The sequence below is a fragment of the Capricornis sumatraensis genome, chromosome 2, assembly GCF_032405125.1.
Source record: "Capricornis sumatraensis isolate serow.1 chromosome 2, serow.2, whole genome shotgun sequence".
NCBI classification, from domain to species: domain Eukaryota; kingdom Metazoa; phylum Chordata; class Mammalia; order Artiodactyla; family Bovidae; genus Capricornis; species Capricornis sumatraensis.
Window position 1 is genome coordinate 23271935 of NC_091070.1, and position 27846 is coordinate 23299780.

At 39.7% G+C, this 27846-nt stretch overlaps 2 protein-coding genes across 2 annotated transcripts in view; one reads left to right on the forward strand and one right to left on the reverse strand.

Moving 5' to 3' along the window:
• RAD51B (RAD51 paralog B) overlaps positions 1-16658 on the reverse strand; it is a 606121-nt gene extending 589463 nt beyond the window's left edge. The window contains exons 1-3 of the mRNA XM_068965287.1: positions 16550-16658; positions 12604-12717; positions 8345-8461 (exon numbers count right to left, since the gene is read on the reverse strand). Of these exons, the coding sequence (XP_068821388.1) occupies positions 8345-8461; positions 12604-12717; positions 16550-16633 (315 nt within the window). The 5' untranslated portion in view covers positions 16634-16658. The remainder of the gene's footprint in view (positions 1-8344; positions 8462-12603; positions 12718-16549) is intronic.
• Positions 16659-22423: 5765 nt separating this feature from the next.
• ZFYVE26 (zinc finger FYVE-type containing 26) overlaps positions 22424-27846 on the forward strand; it is a 66930-nt gene continuing 61507 nt past the window's right edge. The window contains exons 1-2 of the mRNA XM_068963913.1: positions 22424-22617; positions 24590-24668. Coding sequence (XP_068820014.1) covers positions 22424-22617; positions 24590-24668 — 273 coding nt within the window. The remainder of the gene's footprint in view (positions 22618-24589; positions 24669-27846) is intronic.

Genomic DNA, 27846 nt, shown 5'->3' on the forward strand with positions numbered 1-27846 from the left:
GTGACAGCGGAATGTTTCCAGATTTATTCTTCCCCCCTCAAGTCATCCCCAGGCCTGGTCGAAGTTTACTCAACTAGATGCCTTACATAAGATGCCTTACATCTTATCTTCACCAGATCTAACTTCTGCCTGATATCTGGGATGCTAGGTTTGAACTTTTCACCAGAAACAAAGATCGAGCAACACAACTCATTAGACATCTCCTCTGAGATCTGCATGAGCTCTCTATTGCTATGTAACAACTGACCACAAACTAGCAGCTTTAAAACAATCCTGTTTATTATCTTACAGTTCTATAGGTCAGGGAGCTGCTTTGGAGGCATCTTCCCCACTCCAGGCAAGTTTTCAGATGATGGCAGCCTCAGCCAACGTCTTGATTGTAATCTCCTGAGACACCAGAACTGAAAACAGCCAGCTAAGCTGCTCCTGAATTCCTGACTCAGAAACTGTGTGAGATAATAAACATTTATTGATGTGTTTAGCCACTAAGTTTTGGAATGGTTTGTTAAACAGCGGTTTAACATAGTTCTATACGTCTATAGATAAAGAATCAGAGAGGAATGACTTTAAAACTTATGAGAAAAAAAAACTCCTAAAATAATCGCTGATGTTTATTAATAAAGAAATCAATTAGGTAGAAAAATCATATTTCTTAAATGTACTATTTTGATAATTTGAAAAAAACAAATGGCATACAAATGAAAATAAGTACCGTACTGTGGAAGAGCAGTAACATTAAAAGTTACTGAAGTTTGGCTTATTCCAAAACCACAGAGTCTGACAGTGGAGGAGAGGCAGCAGAAACGAAAACATTAGAGTAAAAAAGTGCTTAAAAATAAATAAATGAAAACAAATTCATTCATTCAGTTAACATTTACTATGTACCTTCTACATATGCTAATTGGAGAGGGAAATGGCAACTCACTCCAGTATTCTTGCCTGGGATATCTCATAGACAGAGGAGCCTGGAAGGCTACAATCGATGGGGTTGCAAGACTCAGACATTACTGAACAACTAAACCAACACCACCACATGTGCTAATATTGTAGATGCAAAAATAAGAAGAAAAAGACAATTCCTGCCCACTTGGAATTTATTCTCCAATGAGGAAGACATACATTAACTAATCACACAAACAGTAAAATTGTAACAGTGAGAAGTACTTACATAGAAGAACCATAGTACATGTCAGTTCTCAAGGAATATACAATTCTGTTGATTTAAACATAATCAAATAGGCTCAAAATACTCAAAATAACAGAACTGTAAGTAAATTTGTTAACAATATAATGGACTATTTTAACAAGTAGTCGGGTTGAAGAAAAAAATCAGCAAAGATAAAGAAGAGTTGCACAACCCAAATTCCAAGCTTAACTTAACTGTCATAGGCAAAACAATCGTTAGAGAATAATCATTCTTTTCATGCACACTTAGGACACTTACAAAAGTTAATCACATGTTAATCCTTAAAACAAGAAAAATTCCAAGAATCAGTATCACACAAAATTCTTTGACTAAAATGCAAATAAGCTAGCAATCTAATTAAAATGTGAAAGAAAATTAAATAATTTAGATATTCAAAAATTCCCAAAAAAATCATGAGTGAAAGAAGTAATTATAATGAAAAATTTTAAATACTATGAGAACTAAATAAAAATGAAAATACTTCATCACACAAACACAAAAGGAATGCAACAGCTCAGAGTAAAAGGAAGAAAAACTGAAAATAATTTAGGAAGTTGGAGGGAGGGGGAGACGAATCCCAGAAAGATACAATTAGATAGAGGGAGATAAGAAAATAATAAATCACTGAAGTAGAAGACAGAGAAAAGATAGAAAACCAACAAAGAACCAATAGTTCTTTGAAAAAGACTATAAAATACTCAAACATTTGACCAGGTCTTTTTAAAAGGAGGGGAAAGAGAAGACAAAGAAGTAACTATAGAAATGAGAACAGGGAGAGCTGGTAGAAACACATTAAAACCAGATTTAAAGATGAGAATACAATGAAAAACTTTACGACAATAAATTTTAAAACTTAAAGAAAATGGGCAAATCTCTAAAAATATCATTCACTAAAACTACTTAAAAAGAAATAAAAAACCTGAATAGTCCTTTAATCATTAAAGGAATTTATTTCATTGTTTTTATTTTCCCACAGGGCAAATACTAAGATCAGACACTTTTTCAGGAAACTTATATCAAATTTTCAAGAAACAATGTACAAGCTATTATAGAACGTAAAAAAGGGAAGATAATCCACAAATCATTCTATCAATTAGCTCAAAATAGATCACAGAAAAAATAACTCAAAATAGACCACAGACTGTATGCAAAACCTAAATATAAAACTCTAGAAAAAGATATAGCAAAAATCTTTGTGTCCCTGGCCAGACAAAAAAATTCAGAGTTGACACCAAGTATAAAGGAAAATACCAATAGACTAGACTACAAAATTTAAAACTTCACAAGCTCCCATTAAGAAAATGAGGAGAGAAGCCATAGATTGGACTGCAAATTATGTATCTGATAAAAGACTTATATCCAGAGTATACAAAGAACTCACAACTTAGTAACAAGAAAACAACCAATTTAAAAACAGGCAAAAGATTGGAACAGATATTTCATTTCTAAAAAAACATACAAATGGTTATAAGTACATGAACAGGTGTTCAATGTCATCAGTCACTGGGAAAATACAAATTAAAACCACAATGAATACTACTAACACTCACTAGAATAGTTAAAATGATAAACAATACTAAGTATTGGTGAGGATATGGAGAAATAAACTATCACGCATTGCCGGTGAGAATGTAAAATGACACAGCCACTGCAGAAAGCAAATTTGGCCGTTGCTTAAAAAAACTAAACATACACCTAGCATATGATCTAGCCATTCCACTCCTAGGAATCTACCCAAGAGAAATAAAATCCGATATCCACACAAAAACATGGTGTATTCCTGATAGAAAAAACTATAAACAATCTAAGTGAACATCAACTAACAGTTGGATAAACAAAATGTGCTATAACCATACCATGGAATAACATTAATGTTGTTGTTCAGTGGCCCAGTCGTGTCTGATTCTTTGTGATCCCATGGACTATAGCACACCAGGCCTCTCTGCCCTCACCATCTCCTAAAGTTTGCCCAAGTTCATGTTCATCGCATCCATGACGCCATCCAGCCATCTCATCCTCTGAAACCCTCTTCTGCCCTCCATCTTTCCCAGCATCAGGGACTTTCCCAATGAGTCAGCTGTTCATATCACATGACCAAAATACTAGAGTTTCAGCTTCAGAATCAGTCCTTCCAACGAGTATTCAGGGTTCTCCAGCACCACAGTTCAAAGGCATCAATTTTTCAGTGCTTTGCCTTCTTTACGGTCCAGCTGTCACAACCGTACATGACCACTGGGAAGACCACAGCCTTGACTATATGGACCTTTGTCAGCAGAGTAATGTCTCTCTTCTCAATACACTGTCTTGGTTTGTCATAGCTTTCCTGCCAAGAAGCAAACGTCTTCAGTGGTGGCTACAGTCACCAGAGTGATTTTAGAGCCCAAGAAGAGCAAATCTGTCACTACTTCTACCTTTTCCCCCTGTATTTGCCATGAAATAATGAGGTCAGATGCCATGATCTTAGTTTTTTTAATATTTAGTTTTAAGCTGACTTTTTCACTCTCCTACTTCACCCTCATCAAGAGGCTCTTTAGTTTCTCTTCGCTTTCTGCCATTAGGGTGGTATCATCCGCATATCTGAGGTTGTTGATGTTTCTCCCGCTTCTCTTGGTTCCAGCTTGTAACTCATCCAGCCTGGCATTTCTCATGACATGCTCACCATATAGATTAAACAAACAAGGTGACAGCAGACAGCCCTGTCATAATCCTTTCTCAATCTTGAGCCCATCAGTTGTTCCATACAGGGTTCTAACTTCTAACTGTTGCTTCTTGACCTGCATACAGGTTTCTCAGGAAACCGGTAAGATGGTCTGGTAATCCCATCTCTTTGAGAGCTTTCCACAGTTTATTATGATCCACACAGACAAAGGCTTTGGTGTAGTCAATGAAATAGAGGTAGATGTTTTTCTGGAATTCCCGAGCTTTCTCTATAATCCAGCAAACGTTGGCAGTTTGATCTCCGGTTCCTCTTACTTTCTAAACCCAGGTTGGACATCTGGAAGTTCTTGATTCGCATAATGCTGAAGCCCAGCATGCAAGATTTTAAGCATGACCTTACTAGCATGGGAGATAAGTGCAACTGTTCGATGGTTAGCACATTCTTTATTACTACCCTCCTTGAGAACTGGGAGGAGGACTGACCTTTTCCAGTCTTGTGGCTGGAGTGATATTAATATTACTCAACAATTAAAAGGAACAACCTTCTAATACACGTTACAACATGAATGAACCTTAAAAACATCATGCTATGTGAAAAAACACAAACACAAAAGACTATATATTATACAATTCCATTTAAATGAAATGTTTAGCAAAGGCAAATTTACAGAGACGCCAAGTAGATCAGTGAGTGCCTAGGGCTGAGAATGGGAGTAGGGATTAACTATAAATGGGCACGAGGGAATGTTTTAGGATAATGGAAATGTTCTAAAAGTGGACTGCGGTGATGGCTTACCATAAATCCACTAACACAATTGAATTATACACTTACAAACATTGACTTTCATCGTATTTAAGTTGTACATTAATAAAATTATTTTTTAAATAGCCAAATGATTTATTAAGAAAAAAGAAATTCAAGCTCATTAGTAATCACTGTCTATGGGGTCGCACAGAGTCGGACACAACTGAGGCAACTTAGCAGCAGCAGCAGCAGCAGTAATCAGGAAAATGAAAACAAAGACAGGAAGAAATTAAGAAGTCAGATAATACCAAGGCAAGAAGATGTGGAGCATGAGGTATTCGTGTACATCACTGGTAGGAAATTAAACAAGCACAACCACTCTGGAAAATAATTTGTCCTGATTCTGCAGAGTTACCTATGTACATACTCTATAAACAGCCATTGCTGTTGCTGCTGCTGCTAAGTCGCTTCAGTCGTGTCCAACTCTGTGTGACCCCATAGACGGCAGCCCACCAGGCTCCCCTGTCCCTGGCATTCTCCAGGCAAGAACACTGGAGTGGGTTGCCATTTCCTTCTCCAATGCATGAAAGTGAAAAGTGAAAGTGAAGTCGCTCAGTCATGTCCGACCCTCAGTGATCCCATGGACTGCAGCCTTCTAGGCTCCTCCATCCATGGGATTTTCCAGGCAAGAGTACTGGAGTGGGGTGCCATTGCCTTCTCTGAACCAGCCATTACTCCAAGGCAAATACCCTCAACAGGGACCAGACAGTAAATATATTAGGTGTTTCAGACCATGAGATCTCCGTCACAAGTACCTCAACTCTGTCTTGTATCTCAAACAAGCCACAGACAAAATGTAAACAAATGAACAAAGCTGTGTGACAATAAAACTTTATTTACAAAAAACAGGCAGCTAGCGAGATTTGACCACTAGGAAGTAGTTTGCCAATCCCTGCTATAGAGAAATACTTGTACGTGTGATCCAGGAGACATGTACAACACTTTTCATAGGACTTATTTATATTAGCAGCAAACTGGAAACAACCCAAATGTTCACTTACAGAAAAAGGAATTTTTAAAAAAGGCCATATTTTTCTAAATGGAGTATGATATAGCAATGAAAGTGAATTATACTTCGGCTTCCTGCAACAACATGGATAAATCTTACAAAATAATATTAAGTAGAAAAAGCAATTCATAAAAGAGATATGCTATGATTTAATCATCAATATATGATGTAACAGAGCTCAAAGAGCAAAAGTAAATAAAATGCTACATTTCCTATGTACATGGGTGATTAAAAAAAAACTACAGGTATAAGTAACCACTGGGGAAAAAAGCATAGAAATGGTAGAATCACTGGGCTATACGCCTGACACTAATATTAATATAATATTGTAAGTCAATTCTTACAATATTCAACTATATCGTAACTAATTCAACTATATCATAAACAATTCAAGTATTCAACTATACTTCAATTTTTAAAAACTACAAGAATAGCAGAAATTCCGGATGGAAGTTACCTCCCAACAGAAAGCCAAAGATACGATCAGGGCCCAAAGCTGATTTCAATGATATTGGTATTGTTCTGGGGCTTGTATTGGGGTCACAGGCTCATAAATGTTTATAATTTACACATGCAGGAAGTATTTAATCTCGTATATGGAAGATATATATTAAATTTTTTTTTTAATAAAAGGTAAACAATCTCTGTAATCAGCTGAAAAGTCCCAAAAAAGATTGCAGAGGCTACCTGTGGCTGGAAGAGAAAGTAAAGAACTTGCCACTAATAAGCAATCAGGGTATTTATATTCCATGCCATCCTATCAGATCATGAAAAAACATCTCAGGGCTTGTAACTACCTGTTGAATTCGAAAAGAATTTATAAAAGCTACATGAAAAAGTTGACAAAGGTCCGTCTAGTCTAAGCTATGGTTTTTCCAGTAGTCATGTACGGATGTGAGAGGTGGACTATAAACAAAGCTGAGCACCGAAGAATTGATGCTTTTGAACTCTTGAGAGTCCCTTGGACAGCAAAGAGATCCAACCAGTCAATCCTAAAGGAGATCAGTCTTGAATATTCATTGGAAGGACTGATGTTGAAGCTGAAACTCCAATACTTTGGCCACCTGATGGCGAAGAACTGACTCACTGGAAAAGACCCTGATGCTGGGAAAGGTTGAAGGCAGGAGAAGAAGGGGACGACAGAGGATGAAATGGTTGGATGGCATCACTGACTCAATGGACATGAGTTTGAGCAAGCTCTGGGACCTGGTGATGGACAGGGAAGCCTGGCGTGCTGCAGTCCATAGGGTCACAAAGAGTCGGACACGACTGAGTGACTGAAACTGACTGATGTGAAAAAGTATTGAAAACTACTCCAAAACTTCAAACATAAAAAAGTATTTGTTGGTTAATCATCTTGAAGTTCAATTTTTTTCTATCTAAATAAGTAAGTTTATAACTATGGCTCACACTTGTTATAAAACTTTTTTTTTAATAGACCTATTTCAAGAAAGATCTAGAGTGCAAGGATTATGGAAGATAGGATTCTGCCACCATCTGGTGGCAGTGCACTGCAACAGCAGATTCTAATCTCTTTTTAATATTAAATCTCTCACTGGTTCATTTACTAGGCATAGAACATACATTTTTAAATCTTTCTTGGAAGTCAGGAAATAAAACAAGGCTTACTATCTAAAACAGGTTCTATATCTTCAAAGAAAAATATCTACAGTTAAATTTATGCCTATCACAATGCTTTAAGCATCTACTCTTGCTAAAAGTTTGTTTCACACATCTATGCCCCTAGAACTCTCAGGAAAGGAGGCCCTTAGGACTGCACTGGTAAACACAGCCTACAGAGTCACCACATCAGGACCACTAAACACATCAATGCAGTTTTCAGGGAAAAAAACCTGTTGTTGTTTTAAAATATCCTCAAATTGTTGACACTCCATTCAAAAGGTAGAGCTTAATTTGCCTTTACTTGAACATGGACTGGACTTAATGACCTGCTTCTAAAGAGAAGAAAGTGGCAGAAATGGTGTGTAACTTACAAAGCTAAATCATCAAAGGAATGGCCATTTCCATCTTGCCTGGGGGAGTCAGACATCGTGCCACGAGGAGATTCAGGCAGCCTGCAGGGAGCTCTCCAGGGGAGAATCATGACCTCCTGCCAACAACCAGCACCAACCTGTCCCCTCGCACCCCTCGCCAGTACCTCCAAGCTAAGCCAGTCCCAAAGAAACAGAAATCAGTGTTTACTGTCGTGGAAGCCACTTAGTTTGTGGGTAATTTGTGATGTAACAATAAATAACTAACACAACTGATTACTTCCTAGAACCAAATTTTATCTTTAACAGGGAGTAAAAATAGCTCATTTCAGCATAATACTGAAATTTACCTGAACATAAATAAAATTTCAAATTTTCCTTCCTAATACACTAAGCAGGGATCCTGTTCTAATTCCCCCCGAATTGTTTACTATTATTTCATAATATTCAATTCCTAATTCAGAGAAACAACCACCCAAGTAGATTTCTGTCAGTCAGCCAAGATTTTTAGAACATCTTCCTTTTGGTAAACCTATGCTAGTACCACCAGGGACTGAGTGGAGAACCCTGCCCTTGAGGTGCTTACAATTTAAATGAATAGTCATGAAATAATTTACATATCTTAATTATACTTTTTCCCCTGGTTCTGAAGGTTCTAGGTCAATGTTGGAAGGTTTGGAAAGTGTCTTCTTTACCTCTGTGAGGGATCCACAAGCTACACCACCATGCAGGGCTTCATCCAGAGCAGGCAGGGTCGTAGACAAAAATGCCGATGAGTGAGCAGCACACCTCTGTGTCTTTATCTCATAAGCCTGATCAAAGAAAAAGTCAAGTTCTTTTCAACCTCCATATTTATTCAAAAACAGAAGCCAACTCCAAATTCAAATTTCAGCAGCTAGAACCCAATTCGTGTTTTCTTCCTTCTATTACTTATTTATTCTACAACTATTTACTCTGTGCCATGGACTGTGCTGGGCTTCCCTTGTGGCTCAGCTGGTAAAGAATCCACCTGCAATGTGGGAGACCTAGGTTTGATCCCTGGGTTGGGAAGATCCCCTGGGGAAGGGAAAGGCTACCCACGCCAGTATTCTGGCCTGGAGAATTCCACAGAGGGTATAGTCCATGGGGTCGCAAAGCGTCGGACATGACTGACCAACTTTCACTTCACATGGACTGTGCTAAATTTGAAGGCTGTGATATAAAAGACAGAGCCCCTACCCTCCTGGGACTTATAGCCAACTAGAGACTATGAAACTAGGACTAGAGAGCAGGCAATTACAATACAGTTAAACACAAGCTACTGTGACAGGGCAAGTGGAGACTGGCAAGTGGATGTGTCCAGGTCCAATCACCTGATCTGAATTTTGTGATCAAGGGAAGATCTGGATGTCTGAGCTAAAACCTGAAAAGGCTATGAGATGGGCAAAGGAAATGTGCATGTTCCTGCCAAAGAGACAAGAATGTAGGAAGAGAGGTCAAGGAGCAAGAAATAAGAAATGGAAACTAAGGGAAATTGCAAAAAAGAAAGAGGTGATTTAGAATGGCTGAAAGATGGAGCATGGTCGTGAGATGGCATGGCAAACGAAGAGGCTGGAGAAATAAGCAGAGGCTGCATCAGATGAATCTTGCTGAAGTGTGGCATGTAGGCTGAGAGCAATAGGGAGTGACACGATCAAGCTACCGTTTCAAACCGAGCTTGGCATGTGAAGAACAGCTTGAAAGCAGGTGGTGTGGACTAAGATATGGCCCCTCAAAAGAAAGCCGTATCAAATCCTTGGAACCTGTGATGTCACCTTAGTTGGAAAAAAGGTCTTTGCAGAAGTGGTTGACATAATTACATACCTACCAGCAATGTGTAAATAATCTCTAACATTAAAAATTACTAGTATTAAATTACCCAAATAAACTGAGGTCAAGCCTCAGAATTGTAATTATTCATTCACTCATTCATTCAACAAATACAAAGTAATTGCCTACTGCATGCTATATAATATGATAAGCTCTGGGAATAGAGTAGTAAACCAAATAGACTTAGTTTCTACCCACTTAAAGCTTACAATTTAATAAACCTAGGTCTCAAATCCAAGCTCTTCTGACTCTATGAGGACACAGGAGACCAATATATTAATACAGGGTTGGCCAAAAACTTTTATCAGTAACTCCACCAGTTTTCTTCTTCGGTGGCTGCTTCTCAGATCCATCATTGTCTGATCTGATCTTTAAATGCTGACTGACTCGGGACTCGGCCTCGGGCACACTTACTTTCTTACTGTGCATACTTTCCAGGCAATCTCCCGTCCATCTTCATGATTTTGGCTACCATTTTCATCCTGATGACTCCCTAGTGCACACTATCCTTCAAGCTTAGGTCCACATATTTATCTGCCTACTTCATATTCATTCAGTGTTTCACAAGTGCCTAAATTCAACAAGTACTAACAAATCCATGATCTGCCTCCCTCAAACCTGATCCTCTTCCAATATTCCTTATCTCAGGAAATGCATCCAGTCTCTTAGAGCAAAATCAAGGAATCATCTCTGACCCTTTCTACCTCATCACCACCCACAGACAAATCATCACCAAATCCTACTCATGCTACCTCCTACGTATCGCTCATGGTAACTGACATTATACCATTGACATTAACACCACACTAATAGTCCAGGTCACAATCTGTCTGGAGTATGGTCGCAGATACCTAACTAGTCCACAAATATTTCCTTGTTCCTTTTCAATCACTTGTCTATGTTTAAAGACTGAGCTTTTTAAAAACACATACTAGATTACTCCCTTTGATGACTTATCATTGCTCTCAGAATAAAGTCCAAAATCCTTAACAGGGCTGCAGGCCCCAATGACCTGACTCTGCTTGCTTCTCCAGCTTCATCTCTTGCCCCTCTCTTCCGTGCTATGTTCACTCAGACCAGCCTGACCGTCTTACCATACAAGCACCATTCTCCTGCTCTTCACAGGGTCTCTGCATTTCCCACTCACTGCTTGCAAGCCCTTCCCTGCTCCCCTCCCTTGCCAGTCCCTTTGGCTGTGTCTCTCCTGTTCATCCATCAGGTTTCAGTTGAAGTGTTGCTTCCGTGAGGGAGCCCTTGCTGACCCCTACACTAAGCAATGCCCCTTTCAGTTTCTAAGCTCTTTGTAGTTTTCTCTGATAGGACTTACCATTACTACAATTAATTAATCATTTATACAATTGTTTGTTTAATGTCCGACTGTTCCCACTAGCAGAGAAGGCAATGGCACCCCACTCCAGTACTCTTGCCTGGAAAATCCCATGGACAGAGGAGCCTGGTAGGCTGCGGTCTACGGGGTCGCTAAGAGTCGGACATGACTAAGCGACTTCACTTTCACTTTTCACTTTCACGCATTGGAGAAGGAAATGGCAACCCACTCCAATGTTCTTGCCTGGAGAATCCCGGGGACGGGGGAGCCTGGTGAGCTGCCATCTATGGGGTAGCACAGAGTCAGACACGACTGAAGTGACTTAGCAGCAGCAGCAGTTCCCACTAGACTGTGAGCTACAGAAGGGCAGAAAACTTTATCAATCATCTTCACTACGATATCTCCAGTACCCAACACATCCATGGCTAGCACTCAATAAATATTTGTTGAAGGAATAAGTGGCTGAATAAATAAATTAACAAAGCAAAAAATCTTTGTGAGGGAGTGATCTAAGGCTAATCCAATATTTAAGGTAGGACTCTAAAGAATGACTGTTACGAAAGTAAACGCACAACAAAGGAGAAAGATGGCTCCTTGAACTGACAACTGGAATGGCAGTGACATTGCAGCTGAAACTGGTGAAGGACGTGGAGATTGAAGGTGAATTTCCTAGCCATCATCTCCTGCTTAATTATCTGACTAGGAATATGCAATACATATTGAATCACAGATGTCAAATTAAAAGGTTCTCTTGGTGCTTTACAACGTTCAAAACAGTGAAATTTGAACCTCCTAATGAAATCATCACATATGATTTTAACTCTTTAACTTCTCCCATAAAACAAAGTGAGCTGTTCAAAGCTACTTATCTTTGTTGAAACCAATGACAAAGCTAAGACTAGTGCCCATTTCTAATTCCAATTCCTAGTCACCTTCTGATGATTCTGCCTTTAAAGTATTTTCCTTAGATCACAAGCAAAACCTGAACAAAAGAAAATACTCAATCTGTTCATTGTTTTCAAGGTTTCAAATGACACTAATATTCCTTCCTTCCTCCTCCACAGAGTTGGATCCTCCTTTATTGCTCAGTGGTTACCAGATTTCAATATAACATGGTAAGTAGTTTACAACCCACACAAATAAATACATTTGCAAAACACTGGACAGACTTTCAGGTTACTCTTACACTGAGAAAATAAGACATTTTCTACCATGTACTAAACCTACATTTTGAAAAGCTAAAGGCATGACACAGAAAGTATGAAATAATAGTACAACTTGATTTGGGCTTATTTCAAAAGACTTTAACTCCTCTCAGGAGTGAGGATAAGTTTTAAAGCATTATTCATCCAATCAATAAGTCAGTGTAAGTCCAATCTGCATACTCTGAGATGTAGAGTAAATGATGATGGTAAAAGTTAGTATTATAGAGACAGGGACATTCTAAAATTAAGAGTATATTATAGTTTAACCATGAGGTTCACAAATCCTTCCCAAACAAGTAAAAGAGAAAGACGACCTTCTGAAATAACACTGCCAGCTACAGAGAAAAAAAATTCCTGTTATCTCTCATTCCCGTAACTGTCTCCCATGAGCTTTTAAACAACATAAATTTATTCCCATTAGAGGACTAACTCTTACATTGTGAGGGTTGGTATTTTTGAGGCATTCGTCTCTATTTTTGCTTTTACCTTATCCCATAAAAGATTTTAAAGAGAATACAGAAGCTTTTCAAAATAAAAATCATAACCAAACCATAACTCTAAAATACATATATACCGTTTGCATCTGTGGTGCACAGGCCCTGCTAACCACACACAGAAGTTCATGGACACCTTGATAACTAAGGCCAGTCATCTTCATAAGCTCCAGCGGGGAAAGACATAGAAAGTCCTAAAAAACATAAAGAGACTATTTTAAATATACATGTATAACAAAGATACTGGAATTAAAAGGAAGTTTTCAATTGACACTGACCATGTGTAAATGCAATCTCAAAAATGACACAATGATCTCTGTTCGTTTCCAAGGCAAACCATTCAATATCACAGTAATCCAAGTCTATGCCCCAACCAGTAACGCTGAAGAAGCTGAAGTTGAACGGTTCTATGAAGACCTACAAGACCTTTTAGAACGGACACCCAAAAAAGATGTCCTTTTCATTATAGGGGACTGGAATGCAACAGTAGGAAGTCAAGAAACACCTGGAGTAACAGGCAAATTTGGCCTTGGAATGCGGAATGAAGCAGGGCAAAGACTAATAGAGTTTTGCCAAGAAAATGCACTAGTCATAGCAAACACCCTCTTCCAACAACACGAGAGAAGACTCTACACATGGACATCACCAGATGGTCAACACCGAAATCAGATTGATTATATTCTTTGCAGCCAAAGATGGAGAAGCTCTATCCAGTCAACAAAAACAAGACCAGGAGCTGACTGTGAATCAGATCATGAACTCCTTACTGCCAAATTCAGACTTAAATTGAAGAGAGTAGGGAAAACCACTAGACCATTCAGGTATGACCTAAATCAAATCCCTCATGGTTATACAATGGAAGTGAGAAATAGATTTAAGGGCCTAGATCTGATAGATAGAGTGCCTGATGAACTATGGATGGAGGTTCGTGACACTGTACAGGAGACAGGGGTCAAGACCATCCCCATGGAAAAGAAATGCAAAAAAGCAAAATGGCTGTCTGAGGAGGCCTTACAAACAGCTGTGAAAAGAAGAGAAGCCAAAAAGCAAAGTAGAAAAGGAAAGATATAAGCATGTGAATGCAGAGTTCCAAAGAATAACAAGAAGAGATAAGAAAGCCTTCTTTAGCGATCAATGCAAAGAAACAGAGGAAAACAACAGAATGGGAAAGACTAGAGATCTCTTCAAGAAAATTAGAGACATCAAGGGAACATTTCATGCAAAGATGGGCTCGATAAAGGACAGAAATGGTATGGACCTAACAGAAGCAGAAGATATTAAGAAGAGGTGGCAAGAATACACGAAGAACTGTACAAAAAAGATCTTCAAGACAAAGATAATCACGATGGTGTGATCACTCATCTAGAGCCAGACATCCTGGAATGTGAAGTCAAGTGGGCCTTAGAAAGCATCACTACGAACAAAGCTAGTGGAGGTGATGGAATTCCAGGTGAGCTGTTTCAAATCCTGAAAGATGATGCCGTCAAAGTGCTGCACTCAATATGCCAGCAAATTTGGAAAACTCAGCAGTGGCCACAGGACTGGAAAAGGTCAGTTTTCATTCCAATCCCAAAGAAAGGCAATGCCAAAGAATGCTCAAACTACTGCACAATTGCACTCATCTCATACGCTAGTAAAGTAATGCTCAAAATTCTCCAAGCCAGGCTTCAGCAATATGAGAACCGTGAACTTCCAGATGTTCAAGCTGGTTTTAGAAAAGGCAGAGGAACCAGAGACCAAATTGCCAACATCCACTGGATCATCGAAAAGCAAGAGAGTTCCAGAAAAACATCTATTTCTGTTTCATTGACTAAGCCAAAGCCTTTGACTGTGTGGATCACAATAAACTGTGGAAAACTCTGAAAGAGATGGGAATACCAGACCACCTGACCTGCCTCTTGAGAAACCTATACATAGGTCAGGAAGCAACAGTTAGAACTGGACATGGGAACAACAGACTGGTTCCAAATAGGAAAAGGAGTACGTCAAGGCTGTATATTGTCACCCTGCTTATTTAACTTCTATGCAGAGTACATCATGAGACACACTGGGCTGGAAGAAGCACAAGCTTGAATCAAGATTGCCGGGAGAATTATCAGTCACCTCAGATATGCAGATGACACCACCCTTATGGCAGAAAGTGAAGAGGAACTAAAAAGCCTCTTGATGAAAGTGAAAGAGGAGAGTGAAAAAATTGGCCTAAAGCTCAACATTCAGAAAACGAAGATCATGGCATCTGGTCCCATCACTTCATGGGAAATAGATGGGGAAACAGTGGAAACAGTGTCAGACATTATTTTGGGGGGCTCCAAAATCACTGCAGATGGTGACTGCAGCCATGAAATTAAAAGACGCTTACTCCTTGGAAGGAAAGTTATGACCCACCTAGATAGCATATTCAAAAGCAGAGACATTACTTTGCCAACTAAGGTCCTTCTAGTCAAGGCTATGGTTTTTCCTGTGGTCATGTATGGATGTGAGAGTTGGACTGTGAAGAAAACTGAGCGCTGAAGAATTGATGCTTTTGAACTGTGGTGTTGGAGAAGACTCTTGAGAGTCCCTTGGACTGCAAGGGGATCCAACCAGTCCATTCTGAAGGAGATCAACCCTGGATTTCTTTGGAAGGAATGATGCTAAAGCTGAAACTCCAGTACTTTGGCCACCTCATGCGAAGAGTTGACTCACTGGAAAAGACTCTGATGCTGGGAGGGATTGAGGGTAGGAGGAGAAGGGGACGACCGAGGATGAGATGGCTGAATGGCATCACTGACTCGATGGACGTGAGTCTGAGTGAACTCCGGGAGTTGGTGATGGACAGGGAGGCCTGGCGTGCTGCGATTCATGGGGTCGTAAAGAGTTGGACACAACTGAGACTGAACTGACTGACTGACTGATATATAAATAAAAGCATAATTTATTGTAGATCAGTTTGTATGTTTCTTATAGTATTTTCCTCCTAAATATTCCTTAACTAAAAGATATGACATAATCTTATCTTCTAATTATCCAACTTAGTATATATCAGAGGACACACCAAGCAAAAATACATAGCAGCAGAAATCAGCCCAAGTGGATATGAGCAGTGCCTATGTGCCCAAATGTTTGGACACAGACACCCAGAAATGAAATCAGTTTCATCCTAAGCTATAAGATCATTCAGAGGAAGTATTTAATAATTGAGAGTGAATAAAACCAACTATGGACTGTAATGTTAAATATCATATTTTTAAGAGTTTTTCAAAGTATGAACACAAAGGTTATCCAATGTATAACAGAGAAAGCAAAGATATCATTAACACACAAAGCAATTGAGAAAAAAAAAAAAAAACTCCAGCATTCTCTAAAAGTCTATCTTATCAAGGATTAAATCCTAATGTAAAATGTTAAATCTAATTTAACCTCCTAAAAGGGATTTGCTTTACTTTTGTGCTTAAATATACAACATCCACTTTATATATTTTTCTCACTCCACTGATAGAAAAATAACCCTAAAAATTTTTCTTGCTTTCAAGAGAAATTATCCATTTTGAATACTGTCTCCTCATTTGAGTCGTATTTCTCATGTAACTACAGAATTTCTTTTACAAGGACAAAACTTCTCTAGAATCCTAAATAAATGGCCAGGTGTATTTCACTTTCTGCCATGAGCATTCTCCCGACCCAACCCTAACTAAAATGCAAAACTCTTGACAGGAAATCACATTTGGAAATACAAGGTAAGTGGTTTGTTATTTTGAATTAGCAAGCACAATCATTTATCTTTTTTTATAAACCTAAATGTTCATATTTCAGATGCAATTAAGAGTTATTGGGAGGGAGGTTCAAGAAGGAGGGGATATCTATGGCTGATTCATGTTGATGTATGGCAGAAACCACAACAATATTTTAAAGCAATTATCCTCCAATTAAAATAAACACGTTTTCTAAAACTTGAAGCAAAATTTTTTTAAGAAAAGAGTTATTTAGGTCACTTAAGATTAATTTGCACTTAAGGTTTCTCACTGAGAAAAATTAAACAAATTGTACCTGACAGGTAACGATCTGATGTCTGTTCAGACGGTCACACAGCTCTTGTGATAAACCCACTCGTCTTAGTTTCTTGCTACCCATGCCTCCAGATACAGCAAGAAAAAGAACCTTGAAAAAACATTGGGAAATAGCATAAGCAGTAGCAGATGGGCTATCCACAACACTCTACAAAATAAAACATTTTTCAAACTCTCCATATATAAAATGAAATGTATGGTATTTAAAATATTACTGATAAAAGGCTATAAATACATTAAATAGGGGAGACTACTGTTTTTTTAACATGGAAAGAAACAATGTAACAATCTTCATTTCACAAAAATTCTTTAAAAACTTATTACACAAATATAATAATATCAGCGTCTTCTCCAATGAGTGAGACCTGGCTTCGATCCCTGGGTTGGGAAGATGCCCTGGAGAAGGAAATGGTAACCCACTCCAGTATTCTTGCCTGGAGAATCCCATGGACAGAGAAGCCTGGTAGACTACAGTCCAAGGGGTCGCAAAGAGTCGGACACAACTGAGTGACTTCACTTTCTTTTCTTTCTTTCTTAAGATTTTCAGTTCATTCATAAACTTTATTTGGATGTGTAATTAATACAAATATTTCCAAAGAGCACTCCCAGAAAGTCTGCTCTCACTGCACTGAAACAATAATAAATTTATTGACCACCTTCTATGCTTCAGGCACTGTTTCAAAGCTTTACATCAATTGCCACATTTAAGCTTCTCAACAGCCCTATAAGAAAGGTTGATGACGAATCCCATTTTTACATATGAGAAAACCAAAGTCTGGAAAGGTTAGCCATTCCACTGTTACCAGAAAAAGTAAATGGTAGATCCAGAATTTGAACCCAGGAAGTCTGACTCTGAGGCCTATCCCTTAGTCAATACACTCTTCTACAAGTCCATAATCATACTGAACCTCTCTTTTAGGAGTCAGAACATTCTGAATCAACTGAGATTTTGTTATTTCAGGTGTTATTTACAAACTGAAATTGTTTTTTATTATAGTAGCTGCTCACATTCCCACATGCAATTAAATTTCACTCTTGCTGTTGAACCCTGTGAGGACTAAATGAGGCTCATGAAATATGTGCCTTCAAAGAGTTAGAACAGAATCACTGTGATTCTCTTAATAACACAAGCAAAGGAGAAGCTGTATTATACTCAGATGGCAGAATATCCTCTGGATAAAGCAGAAACAGGGACTCTTCATTGTTCCAGGAGATAAAACAATAAAATGATCAGAAAAAGAGTCACATTTAGGAACTAAACTATTCACTGAGAATGTAGATATTTATTTCCAATACCATGGCCCAAATTTCTAATCAGATTAACACTCTTTCTCTCTCCCTCATCTTTCTCTCTCACACACACATCCCTTCCACAATCACAAAATAAATCCTTATTTCACTCAAAGGGAATTTGTCAGTGTTGGGTTTTGTGTCTCCAATAGAAAGTTTACCAAGTGACATCTGCTGAATCATTGCCCAGGGTCTTCACATAGCAGGTAGCTCTGGGCAATGACATCATTTTGACTAATAAATTCAACCCAAAAAGGAGAACAGGGCTTCTCTGGTGGCTCAGGGATAAAAGAATCCACCTGCCAATGCAAGAGATGCAGGTTTGATCCCTGGATAGGGAAGATCCCCTGAAGAAGGAAATGGCAACCCACTCCAGTATTCTTGCCTGGGAAATTCCATGGACAGAAGAGCCTGGTGGGCTATAGTCCATGGAGTCGCAAAGAGTCAAACACGACTGATCCCGCACACACACATCACTTGCCTAGACTACTCATATTGTCTCTGGTCACTCCCTGCCCTGTACACCTACCCTCCAACCAACAAAAAAAATAAATCGTTTGTTTCTTCCACAGATGCTTCTTAAGCACACATTCTGCTGAGTGCTGTGCCACAAGAATCACTTTAGTATATTTCTCCCCTTTGGAAACTCACAGTAAAAGATGAAAAGTAATATATATACAAATAACTAGTCATGCAGCAAGTATTGTCATAGGAATTTAAATGTGCTATGGCAACTCACTCCAGTATTCTTGCCTGGAGAATCCCCCTGGGCAGCTACAGTCCATAGGGTAACAGAGTCGGACACGACAGCAACAAGAACACACATACTCAGATGGAAGCAGAGAGGAATAAGCACCAAACTGACCCACAAGTCACAACCCTGTCAGAGGTAGCCTCCTACAAATGTGCTCCAATCCCATCACTCTCATACTTTCAAACTGCCCATGGGACCATGAGACCACAGGATAAACTCCACATTTCTTATGATGGCCTACAGCCTCTTGGTAAACTGGTCCCTCACTTTCCTCTCATCCATATATCAGATTGCAAAGCCCAGATTCTGACCTTTCTGGTAAAATCACTTGCCTCCCAGTACCTTACTTTCCTCATCTGAAAAACAGACATCGTGTAAATATCTACTTGGCAGGAATGTAGTGAAGGTTAGAGGATGTGGATGGTGCCTGGCTCCTAGTGCTAACAATTACTATTAATTCATTCAGCAAAACCAGCATTTGCGACCTCAGGTGACCTGCCTTCCAGCCATAACATTGATAGGTTACAGAAGGGCCATCCTGCCTCCCTGATTTTCCTCCACAAAGACTTCCTGCTTACTCTCTTTCTCTCCAATGTTCTCATCACAAGGTGAACTCATTTGTTCGATAATCTTATTAACACGTTGTTATGGCTTGAACGTTTGTTTCTTCCACGTTAAATCCATGCTCTGCCTACATGTGCGAGTGCATGTGCACGAGGGTGTGAGGGAAGAAGTTCGATCCTGGAAAGTGAATCCTCTTCTTATCAAGAAAAGAAAAATCCTTACGATAGAAAACTGTGAATTAACAATAATAGCTAATATTTCTTGAGCCCTTATTACATGCCACTTTTCCAAGAACTCAGATTTTTACCCCATTTTATAGTTTGATATCGAGGCACTGAGTTGAAAAACTTAAGCAAAGCCTAACATCTAGCACAAAGTGGAGTCTGCATTCGAACCCAGGTATCTGACTCCATATTCCACACTATTAAGTACCTCTTAATTCAACAACACCTGAAGACAGGCAGACACTCAACTTCCCTTAATGACGGGCTCTCCTTCCTAGACCTCAAACTGCCCACACGTGGGAAGATGGATGGACATCAAGAGGCGAAAACATCACCCCAGAATCCCTTAACAGCTCTTCCCAACAAGGTGCAGCTTCCACGCAACCCCCACAAAGGAAGACCAGACCCCCTAAGATCTGCGGCTGGGCTCAAGATAAGATCCCAATGTACCTAAGGGGGCGTGCGGCTGCACCCAAGAGTGGCTCTCCACTCCCGATATCAACAACACGTGCCCAGAGAGGGAGCAGGAAATAATAAGCGCACCCCATTCCCCCAAACCGCCCACAACAGGAAACTTTCCAGTACCGGGTTCTGCAGCATCCAACTTTCAAAGTTTCCCCTATCCCTTACACACTTACCCGCGGAAAGCGATGAAAAGCAATAACCGAAGCCCTGGTTGGGTCGTCACCCTGGGGAACTATCCAATAAAAGGTAGGCACAGGCCCAGGGCGGCTCCGCTGCTTGCTGGGAATTGTAGTTCACACTCTCTAATATCGGTGAGTCCCAGTCAATTTCTCATTATAGTGATTATCAAAACCCGGTGGAGGAATATCAGCAAGGAGACTACGATGCCAGGAAATAACTTTAAGTTTCTATTCTTTATTTTGTCACTTCATTTAAAAGCTGCTTAATGGACCAGAAAGACACGTCAATTTTCTGAGAATAGACGAGAATCCACCAATCATCCAAGTTTTGGAAGATAATTTTTGGGTTGCTTTGGTTTTTTCTCCGCCTTTGGTGGTGAAATAGTTTGGAAAATATTGAATGAAACTGCTCAAGCCAAAAACATGTAATGGGGAAAAGTCCGAGTCTATAGTTGAAGAACATGACGGAAACCAGAAAGTTCAGTATAAAAACAGCTGTGATGAGGAAACCTAGTAAATTGTTTTAAGACTCGATTTCAGATTATTATATTTGAAAATGGCTTTTTGCTAATTCTTTGCTCTCATCTCCCCTGTGCATACCTCTGTGTTATCATCTAGCCCACTGCATCGTAACTATTGACCTGCACCCCTCATTAGACTGTGATCTCTTTGAGGACAAGGACCGCATCTTCTTCAGCTTCTAAAGTAGAGTCTAGCGCACAGTTCACGGTTGTCGATTCAGTTCAGTTCAGTTGCTCAGTTGTATCCGACTCTTTACAACCCCATGAACTGCAGCACGCCAGGCCTCCCTGTCCATCACCAACTCCCCGAGTCCACCCAAACCCGTGTCTATTGAGTCGGTGATGCCATCAAGCCATCTCATCCTCTGTCGTCCCCTTCTCCTCCTGCCCTCAATCCCTCTGAGCATCAGGGTCTTTTCAAATGAGTCAGCTCTTCACATCAGATGGCCAAAGTATTGGAGTTTCAGCTTCAACATCAGTCCTTCCAGTGAACACCCAGGACTGAGCTTTAGGATGGACTAGTTGGATCTCCTTGCAGTCCAAGGGACTCTCAAGAGTCTTCTCCAACACCACAGTTCAAGAGCATCAATTCTTCGGCGCTCAGCTTTCTTTATAGTCCGAATCTCACATCCATACATGACTACTGGAAAAACCATAGCCTTGACTAGACGGACCTTTGTTGACAAAGTAATGTCTCTGCTTTTTAATATGTTGTCTAGGTTGGTCATAAGTCGGAAAATGAGCAAATACATAAGGGGAGTTAAGCAGAAGGAACTGGAAATTCAGAACGTAGGGTTCCGGAATTATAAGGGAGTCCAAGTGGACGGAATAATAACGAAGGACTTAAGTCTCCTTGATCTGGGTATCCCCAGGGCGTGGCAAAGCACTGTCACTGGCTGGCGCTAGGTAAACGCTAACTTCAAACTAGGAGGAGAAAAGAAAACAAAAGAAAAAAGATCAAGGCACACAGCTATTCCTGCCACTCGCTCCATCGAAGGCAAAATGGAAGGTATCAAGCGGAGGAACTGTCAGAACTGTGAGGGATGGTCCTAAGGCACGTATCTGGTATCGCTTTCCCAGCTAGCTTCCTCGGGTCCTGAGGTAGAGTCACGTGACCCAAACAAATATGGCGCTTTATTTGCATCTTTCCTCCATTGACCAATTACAGTAGCCGATGTCAATCCTCATTCCCGCCTCCCCCTCACGCCCCTGCCCCAGCCTGCCAAACAAGATTTGTCACCTGACTCGGCTCAAACATGGCTTCGCTGGAAGATGCACAGATTTGGGCACCGGGAGCTGGTGAGTGTAAGGCGCCCCGAGGAGGCAGGAGCGCTCTCCACGATCCCGATAGGAAGCGTCCCTGCGCCCCAATCCCCACCGCCTTCCAGTTCTGACACCGATTCCTCTCCTGATCGTCAGTGCTCTGCCTTAAAAGAGGGCTCAAACTAGGGAGGTTCCTGCTGAATTTCTCATCTTTAGGGAGGCGACCACCTGGGGATTTGGAGCCAGATTGGGCATAAAGTTCAGGAGGAAATAAGGAAGTGGAGTTTTGGGTCTGCGTTGCGGGCTAACATGACGATTAATATTAATCAAATATTGGATGCGCCTAGAGAGATGGGATCCACCCCTTGGGGAAAGGTGGAACTTCTCAAAAAGAGAGACAGTAACATGTCAGATTAGAAAAGTAAGTCCTGCCTTTCCTCGTACGGGAAGTGATTACTAGTTTGTCTTATTCCTTCCTTTTCTTTTCTCTCGGATGTGTATTGTTTCTAGGAGATAGTCCACAAATGAGAAAAAAGCCGATGTGTTTTCTGTAATTCATCTGTTTCTATCTCCCTGCACTCTGTGCTGGGGAAAATGCACCATCCATTTGGAAAAGAGGAAGCTGCTTCCCAGAAGCAGCTTTTAGGATTTTTCTGTGAGTGCCTTCGGAGAGGAGAATGGGAACTGGCAAAGGCATGCGTACCTCAGCTACACGAGGCACAAGGGGATATCCCAAAGAAGGTGGAAGATATACTTTGGGCACTGGTCCTGTGTCCCAATCAGCTGAGGTAAGGTATCTCTTGCTTCCTGCCATGCAGTCACAGGGCGAGAGAGGAAATGTTCAATACTTGAGCTCTGGTCCACGTGCCTCACTCAATCACCTTTGAAGAATTAACAAAGGCAGATTGTATTTCACTTGTTCTGAAATTTTACTTCTATAATATTGTTACATGCCTGTTTATTACTTAATCAGTTTGGCTTTGAACTATCATCTGAAACTGCATTTAAGCCTGGAACGAGCATTTCATGTTTATTATCATTAATAATAAAGCATTTTCTTTGCCTCCATAAGAGCAAATCCTGCTCCCTTCTTGCTTGTGATATTGAAGATACTGTTGTAGCTTTAACAAAGGACCAGAAGTGAGTTCACTTAAAACTTTTTATTTTGAAATAATTAATTATAGACTCACAAGAAATGCATAAATAATACAGAGAGTACCCTTTCCCCAACTTCCCCCAATTGTGACATCTTATATAACTATAGTGAATATCAAACCAAGAAATTGACACCAGTACTGTTAACTAGTGGGGGCTTCCCTCACGGCTTAGCGGTAAAGAATTCGCCTGCCAATGCAGGAGACTCAGGTTCAGCCCCAGGGTCAGGAAGATCCCTTGGAGAGAAAATGGCAACCCACTCCAGTATTCTTTCCTGAGAAATCCCATGGACAGAGGAGCTGGCAGGCCATGGGGTCGCAAAGAGTTGGACACGACTAGGTGACTAAACCACCACCACTGATAGCTAGACTACTTCCTGATTTGGTTTTCACAGTTTTTTAAATCTGCATTCTCTTTTTTTTTTGGCCGTGCTGCACTGCATGCAGGGTCCTAGTGCCCCAACCAGAGATGGAACCCACACCCCATGCGTTAGAAGTGTGAGTCCCAACCACTGGACCACCAGGGTAGTCCCAATATGTATTCATTTTTATGTGTGCAGCTCTGTGCATCTTTATCCATTCTTAGATTCATGTAACTACCACTATAATCAGGCATCACCGCAAAAGAATTCCGGCACCGCGCGCCCCCCCCAACCCCATCCCTGGGACTACCGATTTGTGCATTGATTCCTTCTTTGTCCCCTAGCAACCAGTGTTCTCTGTGTGAATTTTGAAGTTCTTCCTGGCAATGCTATTAACAGTTAGTGGTATAGGAGTTAAACTTCAGTCTTTTCCCTCATTTTTCCTTACTCTGGCAGTTATTTATAAGAAAGTATTATATTAGCACATATAGAATGGAGATTTCCATGATTCTTTTCTTCCTTCTTTTTTTCCTTTAAATTTGGATTCTAGTCAATTACTGTCTAAACTACTAACTTCAAAGAAAGGCTTATGAACTCATATAATTCTGTTTTTTATGCTAAGTTGCTACTGTCATGTCTAACTCTTTGCGACCTTATGGACTGTAGCCTGCCAGGTTCCTCTGTCCATGGAATTCTCCAGGCAAGAATACTGGAATGGGTTGCCATTTCCTACTCCAGGGGGTCTGCCAACGCAGGGACTGAACCCACCTCTCTAATGTATCCTGCATTAGCAGACAGGTTCTTTACCACTAGGGCCACCTGGGAAGCCCCAATCCTATTTTTAGCATAGAGTTAAAAAACAAATTTTTATGAACTTTCTGGTTTCTTTGATTACTTGATATCAGTTTCTATTTCAAGATTTCAAGTTTTGTTTCAGACAGTTTTGCTTTTATGGTTTTTGGTGGAATATTATTTTGTTTAAAAATAAGAAAGACTAGATAAGGAGATAGAGATAGAATTGAGACCTTTTCCTTTTTTATTTTTTAAGTGAATGCTGCTAGTTCTGTTCTGATTCTCCCTCTACTGATCTGTCACATACATTCAAAAATTTCTCATTAGGGCAATGTCTTGCCTGTTCAGGTGTAAAACAGACTGAGCAGTGAAATCTAAATTTTGGATCACAAAGAAGAAAAAATCAGTAGAAATTCTTTGCTTAGAATTTTTTTTCTTTTTACATTTTTCAGATGTGGACAGGATATCAGTCCTCAAAGATTAGCCTGGGTCTGGCTTCTTGTACTGGAAAAATGGTTGGCCCTGGAAAAGGTAAAGAGGTTTACATTTCAAATTTTCTCCTGAGGCCAGGATTGAAAAGAACTTGGAAGGAGTTGTGAAATTTCCCTTCTGTCTGCTGTTTCCTTTATTTTGAGGTTTGTTGTAATCCTTTTTCAGTACTGACAGTGAGGTTGGCTTGAATATTTATTGATGTCTCCTTACCTAAATTCATTTATTAATTTACTAACCTACATTGGCATTGAGTCACCAACATACCATTGGAGGTGATACCATTGTGTTAAAAACCACTGTGACTCTTGTGCTAGAAGAGAACTTTGGAAAACTCGGTGAAAGTGACAAGACTGTGAATAAAGTCTAATCCTCGTAATACTCAAGTAATGGAGAATGGCTGAATCAAAACTTGGTTGTTGATACAAAAATTGTATTTTAACTAGTCTAGTACAGTGAAATCTTACTGATTTAAATATCATTAATTAATAAGTTAATAACTCACGTGGCTCGAACTAAAAGTTACCAAATTAAAAAAACTGAATAAATTAATAGTGAAAGAAAACATAATGAAGGGTTTAGGGTTTGTTTTTATTTTAAGAAAAATTACCATTCTTAGCTCTTTTAGAAATATGTGTTAATTATCAGAAATAAATATCCATTAAAGAAACTCTGTGCAGAGAAGGCAATGGCACCCCACTGCAGTACTCTTGAATGGAAAATCCCGTGGGTAGAGGAGCCTGGTAGGCTGCAGTCCATGGAGTCGCTAAGAGTTGGACACGACTGAGCGACTTGACTTTCACTTTTCACTTTAATGCATTGGAGAAGGAAATGGCAACCCACTCCAGTGTTCTTGCCTGAAGAATCTCAGGGACAGGGGAGCCTGGTGGGCTGCCGTCTATGGGATCACACAGAGTCGGACACTACTGAAGCGACTTAGCAGCAGCAAAGAAACTCTCTGAGGCAATTTTGTGTTAAAGCTGACACTAAGGTTTAAGTGAGGAACCTCTGACTCAGAAAAGAGATGATTGGCTCAAGGTCACACCATAAAGTTAGTTGGCAGAACTGGAGCTGGAACCAGTGTCTTCTGCCTCCAACTCCTCGGTCCTCTCCTTTTCCCACCTCAATGTTATCTTTAGCCTACATGGACTGGAAAGTAAGAAACTGTAAATTCTGTTTTCTAAATGTCTATAATTCAGCCTAATTTTCTTCTTCCCTTCTCTTGGTCATCAAAATGAATTTTGTCTTTAGTTCTGAATTTGCCTGACACCTTTTTTCACATAGATTTCAAAAAGTACCAGAAGTTACTAATCTAAATGCATTCATCATCCAAATTTTTGATAATGGACTAGCAAAGAGAAATGACAAAAAAAGGTCAGCAAGAGAGGGAAGAAAGTGAAGCAAAACTGAAAAATAATCAACCCCGGGGTGATTCAGAGTTGGCTATAGTTTCGGATCTAAAAGAGACATCTTCAACTGAAATATCCAAAGTATCTTCAAAGAGAAAAGGGGAAAAAAATGTCTTACTGTCACCAAGGACCTTTTCAGTACACACATGGAATTTATCAAACCAGATGAACTTTTGCCTCACAGAGCATATTTGCTTACTCTGTGCTAATTGGTGGTGGTAAAATTTCTGCACAGTTGCCCAACCAGATCTGAAGGTGAATTTCACTTCCCTGGCTCCTTTTCACAGACTTAAGAGTTGTTTTTCCCAGCATTGAAGATCCATCTGGTCCTTAAAGCCCCAGTGCCTCAGTTATTTAAGCAGTTTAGGGAATGTTTTAAACTTTATACAAGGACCTCAGAGAATTTTAAAACTTTATTCAAGGACCAAGACTTCAAATGCATTCCTGGAGTAGTTCTACAAAGCCAGTCTTTATCCTAGACCGGCCTTCATCTTCTACAGACTAGCTGGCAGCTCCTTCTCCTGTCTACCACCTGCTACTGAAAGCTCCTTTTTAATTATTTGTTGAAACAGTGATTCCATTTTCCCTTTCCTTCATCCATTTTTGCCTTCTGCCTTTTTGTTTTATCGTGTGAACAGCATAATGTTCACAGCCTGCTGCTTGTAAAAGAGGACAAATGGAAACAGCTTCCATGTCCACAGTCCAGAACTGATTGATCTGTTTGTAAAATACCATGGCACTATTAAAATTACATGGTAAATGAATTTTCAGTCTTGTGGAAGGATAGTTGTATTCTGCTATTTGAAGAAAAAGAAAAAGCTGTTTAGAAAACAGTGTTTGTTATGCATGCCTATATGCATATATAGAAAATGGTCTGAATACTCTTAGAATACAGTTGTAATTATAGTTCTCCTTTAGTTGAAAGATTTGGGGTATGTGTGTATTGTGAATGTGTGTTTTCATTTGCCTGATTGTATTCTCTGATTTTTCTACATTGAACATGGCCTTGATTTTATAAGAAGAAAATCTGTGCTTAGAAACACTGGGCAAATTCTTGCCTGTTTTACAAATGTTAAATGTTTATGACCCTGCAGAGGCATAAAGTAACCTCACCAGTAGAAAAATACAAGCTAGTCAGTCTTTAGGACTTTAAATGAAAGTCCTAAAATCTTAACCAGTTCTTTTATTAAGAGCCTGCTCTCTGGCATTATCTATTCCTTCCTCTTAGTCCTCAGTGGAATCACTAACTTTCAGCTTGCCAGATGAATTTTCTTTATCACCTTCCAATCACTAGCATTATGCATGGATTCAGGTGGCGTAGAGCATTAGGGGAGGGCATGGTAAGAAGGATTTTGGACCAAGAACATACTAGATCTTATTAGCCTCTGATGTAATGAATGACACAAGAATAAAGTAAGCATGCTCTTATGTTCTAAACTTCACTTAACAGACACACACTCCTGCAGGTGCTTCTTGCTTTGATTTAGGAGACTTTTCAATAAAACTCATCTTCTGGAAGATTTAACCAGCTGCAAGATTTACAGATGTCTCTAGTTTTAAAGAGTGCTTGTCAGGATTAGTCCCAGACTTTCATCTTATTTGAATTTGTGCCTAAAGAAAGGGGAACTATCATTTTAGTTTTAAGGACCAGGTGAAGGGAAGTTATTGTGAAATAAGCAGGTAGAGAGTAAGTCAGAAGCTTTCTCTCCTATATGCATTAGTCTCCGATGACATGTCTCTTTAACAAACATCTTCCTTTTCATGGTTGAAATGAGTGGAAAATACTTCCTAATCATTTCATCTTTACTGAC